At 45.5% G+C, this 12,353-nt stretch overlaps 1 protein-coding gene across 3 annotated transcripts in view; it reads right to left on the bottom strand.

Annotated features, from left to right (window-relative positions):
• The window catches only part of KCNH1 (potassium voltage-gated channel subfamily H member 1), a 182,590-nt gene extending 172,569 nt beyond the window's left edge, over window positions 1-10,021 (bottom strand). For all 3 annotated transcript variants that reach the window (XR_005700140.2, XR_005700141.2, XM_040059764.2), the window contains exon 1: window positions 9,904-10,021. Coding sequence is in view for 1 of the 3 variants with exons in the window: in XM_040059764.2 (XP_039915698.1) it covers window positions 9,904-9,976 (73 nt within the window). In the remaining 2 variants the exon portion in view is untranslated. The remainder of the gene's footprint in view (window positions 1-9,903) is intronic.
• Window positions 10,022-12,353: the final 2,332 nt, after the last annotated feature.

Raw genomic sequence — 12,353 nt, 5'->3', positions numbered from 1 at the left:
TGAGCTCCCTTTCCCCTGGCTGAGCCCCTTTCCTCAGGCTGAGCCCCCTTCCCCCGGCTGAGCCCCCTTTCCCCAGGCTGAGCCCTCTTTCCCCAGGCTGAGCCCCCTTTCCCCAGGCTGAGCCCCCTTTCCCCTGGCTGAGCCTCGTTTCCCCTGGCTGAGCCCCTTTCCCCCACATGAGCCCCTTTCCCCCACATGAGCCCCCTTTCCCCCACATGAGCCCCCTTTCCCCCACATGAGCCCCGTTTCCCCCACATGAGCCCCTTTCCCCAGGCTGAGCCCCCTTTCCCCAGGCTGAGCCCCTTTCCCCAGGCTGAGCCCCTTTCCCCAGGCTGAGCCCCCTTTCCCCAGGCTGCCAGCCAGGGAGAGAGGAGGCTGCAGGTTGGCAGTGCTGGCCACATGCCCGGGGCCATGGCAGAGGGGGGCCAAGCCATGGCCCAGCTTAATAGCCGCTAGCAGCAGAGGAAGAAACCCTGCAGCTTTATAACAACTCCAAGCTGAGCCACCCTAAATGAGAGCGAGGGGTGGAAAAGAGGACATCCACCAGCCTCCCCCATCAGCACAGTTATTTGTCTCTACAGCCCTGCAGCCAGGGGCAGAAATCATATGGCCACTGCAGGCCTGGCCAGATTTAACCTTTCCTGGCAACATGGAGCTTCTAAGGCCTAACCATTCCCTGAGAGAGAGAAGAAAGAGAGAGCATGTACCTAGAAATGACACCGTATGAAGTCAGTGGATCAGAAGTGAAAGAACTGATAGGATTATTGGACAGAGGGATTGAAGAAGTGGACATTTTTAACCAGACTTCTCTGGGGTAAACTATGGAGAAACAGACTGTTCCTTGTAACATCTTAATGTTGTTTGGAGGAATGCTGGTTCTAGTCAAAGTCGGGGATTGACAGAATTGAGATTTAAGTGAGAATCTCAAAGCCCTCGCTCCTGGGTTAAAAGGAGGTCTCAGCCTTTGAGACAAAGATGATTTTAGAGAGAAAGTGATTTGAAGTCGTCGGCTCCTGGGGTAAAAGGAGGTCTTTATTTCTTTTGAGATAGAAATTATTTTAGAGATAGAAGAAGAGAATCCTTGTTTTGTACTAGAAGAAGCATTCTTAAACAGTACGCAAGATACACTGAGAAGCCCATAAGTAGCCAGGGGAAAGGGGTGGGACTGCACAATCTGCAAGAATTCTGGGTGGTTGCAGATTTGTGACATTGGGAGCCACTAGGCTGTTGTAGTCTTGTGGCGGGTGTCTCCATGGGACTCTAGAGAGGTTTCTCTCCCAAAGTGATGAAAGATTATGTTTAAATATGTGAAACTGACTGAAGGTTGTGTCTCTCTATGTTGTTTTATAAGAAGGTTAACATCTTACAGGGGGAGGGAAGAGTGTTTTTGGAGTTTCATTCTATTTTTAGTTTTTTTTCCCAACTTTCTTTTTCCATTCTTTTAGTGTGTGTAAATAAAATTATTTGTTTCTTTTTAAGCTTGAGCCTTCTTTGCTTTTTCTCCTTTCTCCCACAAAAAGAGAACAAACACTAGGACCACTACACTAAATTTGGTAACCAGAATTTAGCGAACGTGAAACCACTACATTAATTGGTGTTTCTGCCTGGTTTATTGAATTAAAATCATTACAACACAGCATAAAATAAGGATTCCTACTTATAACTTCACTGCATAGCTTATTCCAACCGACATCCCAGTGGCAGAAGGGCTGTCCTCATTCCTACCATTTACATTCAATTGCATTGACATCCCTGACAATGTGCTGCTTGGGGACAGCTCATAATCCATTACATTTTTTTCTTAATGTAAGAAAATACTGAATAACATCCAGTGAGGCAGATACTGCCATTCCATCTGCAGGGACACAGGGTCCCAGAGGCCAGGAAACAGCTGTGGCTTTGTTACACAACAAGCATGAGGGGTGCTCTAGCAAACTCTGAGTATCACAGACCAGAGATTCTTAGGGACTCACAAGTGGGTCAGCAAGGCCAAGAAAGGAGTTGGCCAGAGGAAGACCATGAAGAAATCCACTGTTAAATTCTCTTCAAAGACAGGGATGAAATGGACATGTAATGGCAGCAGTATCAAAACTATTTAGTAACTTGAAGCACCTCTTTGAAAGGACTCAGTGAACTCCCCTACCTGAAAATCGGCTTCTATCACAATGGCCACTGTGTCAGCAGTATTGCCTGGCCCAAGAAGAAGCTGTAAGCATCACAGGCCCTTCTTATGAGCTCCAAGAAAACCTGAGCTAGAACTGGACAGGACAGGCTCCTATAAAGAGACTTGGGCTTCTGGCTTGTGTTGCATTTGGCACAATCTGAACAAGAGCATTGGGAGGCAAGGAAATATGCAGAGGTGCAGCATGGAGGACAACGTGCTGCAGAAACACAAGTAAGAGCTGTAGCATCACAAAGACAGCACAATTACTTGCATAAGTAGAGAAGCTTCTTCAACATGGATCACTTTGTGAAGTGCATCACTTCATATTTTCTAGCCTGCATTTTCCCCAGGTTAGTTCTGCTCGTTGCACTATACCCATGTCAGCAGCTATACACTCAAATGTCAGATCCAGTTTGGGTAATCACTCTAAAGAGGCCATGGCCACTTAAAAGCAACAAGAAAAACATTTTAACTCCTTCCAAAATGTAAGAGTGGATTTTACTCAGTCACTGAAACCAGTACTTTTCTCCACTCAGAAAACAGACCATCAGAAGATGTTTTCTAAATAACCTTGGTCCTTTTTACAGTAACAAGCACAAGTGTCTAGAGCGCCCATCCTACCAAAACTACTCCATCTACTGAATCCTACCGTTACATTTTAACATTACTTTGTTTAACCAAAACTGTCCATTAGCTTCCAAAATTCCTGTAGATAAGCTGCACTCACAAACATTTATCTGGCCAGGACTAGCTCACTGAGGAGTGGTCACCTCCTCACATGAGCATGGAGCAAGTTACTGAAATGTTTCCCCCTTACTATTCATTGCCCTCCACAGCTATATATCCCCTCCCACTGCATCCCAGCCTCTCCTGTAACATGGATCTTGCCAAGCTGAGACCCTTCCACCTCTTTCCAGAGGCCAGCACACCGATTTTACTTCCCCTGTCTCACCAGTGATGCACAGGGACACACTGGCAGAAGGTCAGAGACCAACAGCCAAACGTATTTTGCTTGGCACAGCACTGCCAGTCACATTCCCACACTGAAGGTGTTCCCTCATGGCACAGACGAAGCCGAGTGGAAACCTCTGCCCAGGCAGGTGTGGTGCAGACCTCAGTAACAAGAGCGGCTGGTGCCCACTGCACTTTCCTATATTTGGGTCAGTCAAATCCCCCAGGGTGCTTGGGTTTGTGTAGTGCACAAATGTGATTTAAATATATTTATGTGTTCTCCCATAGTCATTGTACAAATACAACACTCAAAAGGCTTGTTCCCAATTTATTCCCCTCTCAGGCTCAGCATGGTGGGAATACCTGCTCCTCACCAAATGGGGAAGGGGGGAAGGGATTGCCATCCTCATTCCAGACCCCAGCCTCCCTCAAGCTGGGTGATGACAGTCCTGCTTGTTGAGACCAGCAGGTCTTTCTTATCCTGCCTCAAACTCTTCACATGGATCTTAAGGGCAGCAAACCTAGTTCTTTAGCATTACCAAGCACCAACCGCTTCGAGAGCCGAACAAAAAGAACTGCACATCATATGTGTCTCTTACCTTACCCATGGAAGAGGCGTGGAGGATACAGCTACTGCTGCCTGAGCTGGGCACAGAACAGCAGAGATGCTGTGTCACAACCAGCGTAAGAAATGTGCAGCAGGCAAAAATCATGTGCCACTCTCATAGCAGTAAAGATTGTATCACACAGCTTAAGGACAAGGACACATGGTATTTACAAACTTGTGACTTTGCATAACAAACAGCATCATTTGGATACTGAAGAGCTTGCTTCATTTCTGTCTAATTTCTTCCCAGAGCATGGAAATCAAACATTGCATCTAAGCAGGCCTGTCAAAATTGTTAACAAAGGACAGGTATATATGAATTTTTGCTCATGTTTAGTCTTAGCTTTGGAAAAAAAAAGTAAACCAGAAGCATTTAGTCACATTGATTAGCTACATTGTTCAAATGTAACTTCTGAGATCAAAATATGGCCCAAAGTCAGTAGAAATAAGTCACACTGAATTTCAAGTACCTATTCAATCCTTTTTTTCCACGCATGGGATTCGAGACTTGCACTTCAGGGACCAAACACAGTTTCATTCTATCAGAAGTGGTGTAACTATAGTCAAAGAAAGTACAGACCTGCTCAAATGACAGAGATGTCATACAAACAAGTCTCATCTACATGGCAGAATAAAATAAATACAAATAATTCTGCTCTTCCACCCACATCCTCCTGTGGAAGTCAGTGGTGTTACATGAATACTCGTATTCACTCAGTATCTCCTTGTATTCATTCTTACAGTGGAAGTGGTTCAGTGTTTAAATATCCATTGAACAACTTGATGTCTCTATAGAATAATAGTGGCCTCAAAATTATCCATGCTTAATATTGAGGTCAAAAATTTTAAGCTCACTGTAATACAAAAACCATAAACCCCTAGAAATAGGATCATTTGGGCTGTTTTATAAAAGATTTATGCAACTATTTATTTAATTTTCAAAACAAAATGCATTTAAGAGTTCCTTGGTTGCTACAGCATGAACACAATTCCCTAAATACAGACATTCCATGTTTGTTCAAACATGACTTACACTGTCATGTGTATACCAGAGCAAAGTGCAAGCACAAGTTGAAAAGAATTATTAAAAATTTTATATCATTTTTTCCACAAATAACGAGACTCCAACTAAAGCAACAATTTCAAGTGAGTCACTTTAAATCATTACAGAAAGTGAATACTAATTGCAGCCGGTAGAATAGACAAAAAACTACCTTTTCCATCTCAACATTCTTACTTTGCATTGTTATAGGAAATATTTCACCGTAGGCACCTACCATGAGAAAAGTTTAAATGAAAATTATGCATCATTCTAACAGTTATAAAATCTTCACAATTATCTATATTTTTAAAATAAAACAAATTACTGCAGAATAACAGGACAAGAATAGCAGAAATGGCACCAAAATTGTGCCAAAAGTGTCATACGTGTAACAGATAACATGATTTGTCACCTCTCCTTGAAGTGCTGTCCATACTGAGAAACTAAAAAAAAAAAAACCCAACACAACCCCCCCCAAAATAAATGCCAAAAAGCAAATCCCACAACATCTACACACATGTGACATTAGAGCGAGATAATGAGATGATTTTCAGAAATGAGAAAGTTCATCAGTTGGTAACAGCCAGACACTGCACCACTCTTACTAAAGGACAAAAACACTGTTTAGCAGTGAGACTTCATCATTCAGCTGGTATGGGGGTTTGGTTTTCCCATCCTATATGATCTGAACACTAATCCAGAAAAAGGCATGCTTTAGTTGCATTGATTATCAGTCTTTCTTTAGTTTAAAGAACCCATTTGATTTACTGATTATAGCCTTAAAAGTATTTGACAAGACGTAACTCCCCACTCACTTTTATCTATGAGTTACAAAAATGCATTAACCAATTCTCCAATGAATGGGTTTCATTAAGATTTGTTTTACAATCTTGTTCTAGGATTTAATGTAAAACTGGATTGATACATCAAATTATCACAGAAGAACTTCTTGAGCTTTCAGAACATTAATTTTAAAGCACATTACCTGTCATCTCCGTGCTGTACATTTTTTTCCTTACTATCTATAAAAGTAATTTTAACAAAATCAGGTCGTACACTTCTAAATGCATAAAGGTGCACATTCAAAACTAGACTTCTGGCCCCGTAAAAGCCAGCAGGAAAAAAAAATTTTACATTCAATTCCAGTGATACTGAGAAAAAAAGATTGTCAATAGTGAACAGGTATTTCAACGTACTGACCAACTGTATGCATGCATGAAAATATATGTGTCTCCACAGTTGTTAACATGGGAAAGAAGGAAGATCAGGGTGCAGTAAAACCCTTTGTTTCATTCCCTTAGAGAAAATGTCCTTAACACAGAAATCTACAAGCTGTCCTCTTGCAGTTTCTGCTGTTTTCATTCCTCATTCTCCATTAAGTTTCCTCTGCATTTCTCTCTGGCTGAACACAAAACTAGTCTTTTCAGTTTCAGAAGTGTTTACAATAAAGTTAATTTCTCTCCTAGGTTCAGATGATGGCACAAGGTTAGCATGCCCAGGATGCAAAACGTTTATTGTACTGGGACTTTATAGCCTGTAATGAAAGCAATGCCATAGAACGTGCAAATGTCTTTTATACTCAAGAGCTATGTCTGAAGGTGTTTTTTCTTTCTCTCTACAGGCAACTCTGCATTCTCCATCAAAAGATTCAGGTTTGCTTCCATAACTGATGTCTCCTTACTGTGTTCCCAGGGATTTTGTGAAAGGAAAATAAATACACACAACCCTTGTGCCTTCTAATCTCCCCTTCTTCCTGCCTCCTTATTTTGTCCATAAATCAGAAAAGTACCTGTGACTTCCACTGAAATGCCAAAGCCATGTAAACACAGGACTTACTTTTGCCATCCTTGTACATGCACAATTATCACACATCTCAATGAGAATTTTGACCAAGAAAGCACTGAAGAATTCAGCTGGCATTTACATAAATTGAAAACTATTTTTATCTCCAGATATTGATAAAGCATTGGAATATGACAAATAACCACTGTCCTCTACAATAAACTGCACCAGTTGAATTGGGTGCCCTGGCCACAATCCAGGTTCATAGCTGTTATTATTACAGTGCTTGTATACTTTGGATGTATTACATTACCAAGAAAAACATTAATATCACATTAGCAGTAACCATCAGGGGCTAGTGATTCTTTATATACTCCACTGTGTTACAGCATGGGCTCATTTTCTGTCCCACTGGGTGTTCTGGTCTTTAAATATTTCAATGCTTCAAAGAAATTTTTATCAACCAACCACTGCGTGCAACATTTATTTTTCTAGCTCTGTGTGGCTAGTATAGAAACACAGATTTTAAACACTAAATACAAGATGATCAGAATTATGCTGTCCCTCATTTCGAAGAAGGGCAAACCCTTAAGCTCACAGTTCATCCAGCAGGTCTTTGTGTGAGAAGAAATCGCAGAGGACCAGACAAGGTCCACAGGTCTAGGAAGACGACACATTACATGTTCTTTCCTTTCCTCAGTGTGCTACCCTAAGGCCATCCCATCCTCTCTTTACCCCAGTGTGTGGGAAGGAAATGCTTTGCAGCTCTAACCCTAGCACAGCTCTTTTGGCTGGTATTCAGCGTGTGAGATCCTGTCTCAGTTGATTTGCAGCCTGTGAAGAAGCTCTCACTCCTGATAGCTCTGAAGTAGACGATTCAGACCAAAGGAGCTGGAGGTGAGTCTTGCTGCAGAAGGTGTGTTATAAACACGAATCAAATTTTAACCCTAATGGAAAAACCCCTGAACTTGCATGCCTACGTACACTGCTACCACCTCCAGCCATAGAATGTGCATCAGCTCACCAGTGCCACATCTAACACAAAAGGCTATCCAAAGAATTCCTTGTTAAAACTACTGGTAAAATAATGGTGGAATTAGTGCTGTCCTCAGAGCAATGCTTGCAAAGGAGGCTGCACGCCCTTGTTATCACCATATAGCCCCTTTCACTGAGTTAACACCCCCTGCCCCAAAACACACTTTCCTCAGTCCCCCCATGACTGATGATACTCATATCATGTACAAGTTCCTTCACATGAAGCACTTAGTACATTATCTCTGTTCAATGACAAAATTCCTCTTTTCAGAGGGAATCCTCCCCAAATTAGGAACATTCCTATATCTGTATCAACTTAATATCTGTTGGCACTACTCAACTTGCTTGCATGTGCCAGCAAATACAAGCTTGACAACAAGCCCAAGGTTTATTTGACAAATCCCAAATGGCATAGATAGCTTTATTGTGGGACACATTACTACCCAATTGAACGAAACCAAGAAAGGAGAGCCAAACCTCAAGCTTTATGGGCCCATTCAAGCGCTCATCCTGTGGGCATCCCAAATCATCTCAATGGCCAAGCAAGCAGGACAAGATGAGACGGGCAACAAGGAGCTGGCATGTTTCCATTCTGCCCCCGTGCTGGTCAGCACAGCCCTGTCTCAGCACGAGAGAAAGGAGTCTATCCTTGTCTCTTCAAACAGACAAAGCTTAGAAAAACTGATTCATCCAACACTGGTGTGTGACAGCACCACATTTACAGCAAAGCTGGATTGGGTCCAGCAAAAACTTGAAGGCACATCACAGAAGAAATAGGCTTCTAAACCTGAGTCACTTACCTAAGCTTATTCTAGTATGTCTGACCTGCGCATCATTTCCTACTGAGCTTAATCTAAAAACTTGTATTGATTCCAGTCCTCAGGACTTGCTGAGCGTTTGGAAATGGAGTGCTGTCATGCTACCTGTGCTGTCTAGCACCACGCTCTGTTATGACACCTTCTTAATAATGGGGGAAGAGAGGAACAAGCAGAGCATAGCTTCTGCTGCATGATTCCCCCCATCTCCAAGCCTCAATTGATTTATTGCATCGAGGCTTTGGCACTGAAAGCCAAAAGAGGAAATCGGTTTTTAATGAAGAAAATAATCTACAAAGTCAAGACCGTTTTGAGAAAAACCTTCAATAACTGTTGTTGGAAGATTAGAGAAGCAGCCTGAATGTGATGACATGTAACATTCATTTTAAAATACATTAAAAAAAAAAAAAGGCAATGTTCACTGTAAGACTGGAGAGTAATTTTTTCAGGAATGCAGCCTCCAGCTCCCTCCCTTCTACAGGAAAGTTGCAGAGAGAAATAACCTATAAAAAGAGCCTCACAATTTTGAGTGAAAATATGCTCTTATCAAAGGCTAGTTCTCCAATAATACTGCCTAATTAAAAAAAAAAAAATTTTTTGAAAATCATTCTTGGCATCATTTGAGTTTTTAGCTGCTTATCAAGAGGGTTAATTGTCTTCGCCTTATCAGAACAAACTGACCATGTTTTTAATTAATTAACTCGTCTTGTCTTCAAAAGAAGCTTGATCCTGCATATTCTCAACCACACTACAAGTTCTTAACCCCTGAAGTAACCCCATTGAAGTCAATAGAAGCATTAAAAATGGGACAACTTCGGCTCGGGGCTTTAAAAGAAATGCACATGCCTAGGTTAAACAAATCCACGAACGCTTGCATGGTTGCCGGCTTACAGAGGGAGCAGCTTTTGGTGAGTCCCTAAGCGAAAGAATCTGGATAGCATTAATACATATTTGCATGCAATTGTGAAACTCGAGGCATTTTCCACTCCACAGTTTTCCAAGAGAGAGACCTAGTTACAGTGCGCTAGGAGAAAAAAAAAAATATATCTGCCCTCAGCCCTCAAAATGGCAAACTCTCTCTTCACTCATGACAAACCTTCCCTTTCAACTCGGGCAGGCAGCCCCGGCCGATGCCCCGGCACCGGGCTCTCCCTGCCCGGGGACCATCTTGAATCCCCGCACCTCCTCCCGGACCAGAGCCGCCGCCGCCGCCCCCTCCGCTGGCCGGACGCCCCGAGCCCCCCGCCCCGGGCCGGGCGCTGCCGCCGCTCGCCCCCGGGGCGCGGATCCCGGCCCGCCGCGGCCGGCGCACCTGCAGCCCGAGCCCGGGGCTCTCGGCGGGACCCGGGCGGCGCAGCCGGCACCGGCTCCGGCACCTGGATGCGCCGCTTCGGCGGAGCCACCCGGCAGCGGCCGGGGCTCGGCGCCCCCCGCCCGGCGCCGTCCCCGTCGAGGACGCGTCGGGCTCCCCGCGGCCGGCGAGAGCCGGCCCCCGGTGCCCCCTTACCGTTAGACCTTCGCACGATGTTCTCCAGGAACGTGTTCTGAGGCGCCACCAGCCCTCGCCTTCCCCCGGCCATAGTCGCCCTGCGGGAGCGCAGCGCGGCGCGGCGGCTCCGCTCAGGGCCGCGCCGACCCGCGCTCTGCCGCGCCGCCGCCCGCCCGCCCCGCGCTCCTCATGCCTCCGCCGGGACCGGCACCGGCGGCTGTGCGGCACCGCCGCCGCCGCCTCCCGCGCACCGCAGCCCCGCGCCGCCGCCGCCGCCGCCGCCGGACCGCTCCGCAGCGACCCCCGCCGGCCGCCGCCGCGCCGCAACCCCGGGGCTGCAGCGCCATCGTCCGGGCCCGGCGCGGCGCCGCGCCGCCGGCCGCCGGCCCCGGGAGCGCTCGGCCCGTCCGCGGCGGACGGCGCCTTCCGCCGGCCGCTTCCCCCGCTCGGGGGCGGCTGCTGCCGCGCTCGACCCCTCGCCGGCGAGCCCCGCGGGATGAGAAAGGAGGAGCGCCCAAAGACCGCTCACAAACTGCACCGCCACATCCCACCCCGGGTGGGTCGCCGCGAAGCTCCGGAGCCTTTGCCCGCCGCCCTCATCCCGGGTCGCGCTTCACGCTTCCCTACGATGATTTCTGTTAGAAGGTTACTTAGTACTATGTGGTCAAACTGAATGACAGCTCCGTGGAAACAGCGAGACAAACTGTTTAAATGACCTGACTGTGACAGGTCTTGAACTCTTTGGGATATTTAACTGACATCAAGTTTTCATTCAGAGATTAATTGACTTTGTTCTTCCCCCCAACCAATCTATCCGTAAATGGAAAATACTCAGATCTTTTAAATTTAAAGGGCATCTTTTTTCTTGCTGGCACTGGCATTTAGTTGCTGCAATGCCTCATTAAGTGTAACACCTTCAGGCTCCACAGCTCAAGACATACTGGAGACAGGAATATGTTTCTCCACATTCACCTGCTTGAGGAAAAGCTGTATCTCACAGCGTGAGCAAATAAAGTATGGCAAACATGATGGCCTGCATCACCTGGGATTTTAACCACTACCACTGTTCCCACAGAATTCTGGCACTGCCCAGCTTGCTCTCTCCTGGGTAAGGCCTGGGCCAGGAGCACAGCAGAGCCAGGAACCACCGTCAGCTCCAGCACAGCCACGCACATGATCCAATTCAGCCACACAGTTGTGGCCAAATGCTGACTGTGACACAACACTGCCTGAAAAGTCTGATCTTCCTGCCACCACTCTCCTGCTTCCCACAGCATTTTTAAGAGTGTGAGACCCGAGGGGTGAAGGCAGGTGACAATTTCATTGCAGCAGGAGCTACAGATTGAGTCCCTGAGCATCCTGGTGCCAGCCGGGCACCTAGGAAATTCCTAGAGACCCCTGGGCCAGCCTAGCTGCCAGGCAGAAATTAGCTGTGCCACAGAAGCCTCTTTTAAACTGGTGATTATCTGTGTGCTGGACACCTGCATTTGCTGCCAAGGAGATGCAGGTTAGGAGGGGAAAAAAAAAAAAAAAAAAAAAAGGGAAAAAAAAATCAATCAAGTGCCTGAAGCTGCAAAAAGATCACTAACTCTCCCTGAAATGCTGGGGTTTAAAAGAGCCCATAGAAGCATTTATTTGCATCTTTACACATCTAAGTATCCCTAACAACCACCCATAAAAAGACCCCAGCTTATTTAGTTCCTGCTAGCTTCAGCAGCACAGGCCAAACCTGCAGAGATGCTAAATTCTCAGACAAAATTGTAAATGTAGCCTTTGACACACTGAATTTCTGCAACTGCTAACAACCAAGAGTGAGATTGGAAAACTGGGATGCAGAGTAGTGTTTCATTATTCCTCAAAGCCACTGTGCCAGAGGAGTAAGTGCATGCTATAGCTTAGCTTCTGCTGGGCTCTGCAGGAATATCCATGACTTAGGAGACACCTGGCAGCTGACGTACATTACAGGAATTGTGAGGCTTTTAAAGGAAAAAGGTTTTAAACTGAATCAGCAAGTACACAGAAGTGGGAATGAGGTGACACAAGATTAAAAAACTGAAGACTTTTTTCTGCAACTCCATGAAGTGTGGGCTGGCAGCAGTTTATGTTGCATTTTTGCACTGTGTGGTCCAGTCTCTGATTACCTAATTTTTCAGTGTCATGCTTAATCCTACAAGTTTCATGTCAGAGGTATTATTTTATCTACATTGGGTTACATTTGCAATATTACATCTACCCTGTAACACTGCAATTGACTGAAATGCTGCAGCAAAGGGTGGTGGGGTTGACCTTGGCCGAATGCCACGTGCCCACCAAGCCACTCCATCACTCCCCTCCTCAGTAAAATAAGATGGGAAAACACCCTTGTAGGTCAAGGCAGGTTACTAAAGAAAAAGAAAAAAAGAGAAGTGTGCAAATGAAAAAACCAAAAAAATTATCATTTACTTCTCATCAGTGAGTGATATCTTGCC

Source organism: Hirundo rustica, chromosome 3 (genome assembly GCF_015227805.2).
Source record: "Hirundo rustica isolate bHirRus1 chromosome 3, bHirRus1.pri.v3, whole genome shotgun sequence".
NCBI classification, from domain to species: Eukaryota; Metazoa; Chordata; class Aves; order Passeriformes; family Hirundinidae; genus Hirundo; species Hirundo rustica.
This window is presented reverse-complemented; position numbering and strand designations above follow the sequence as displayed.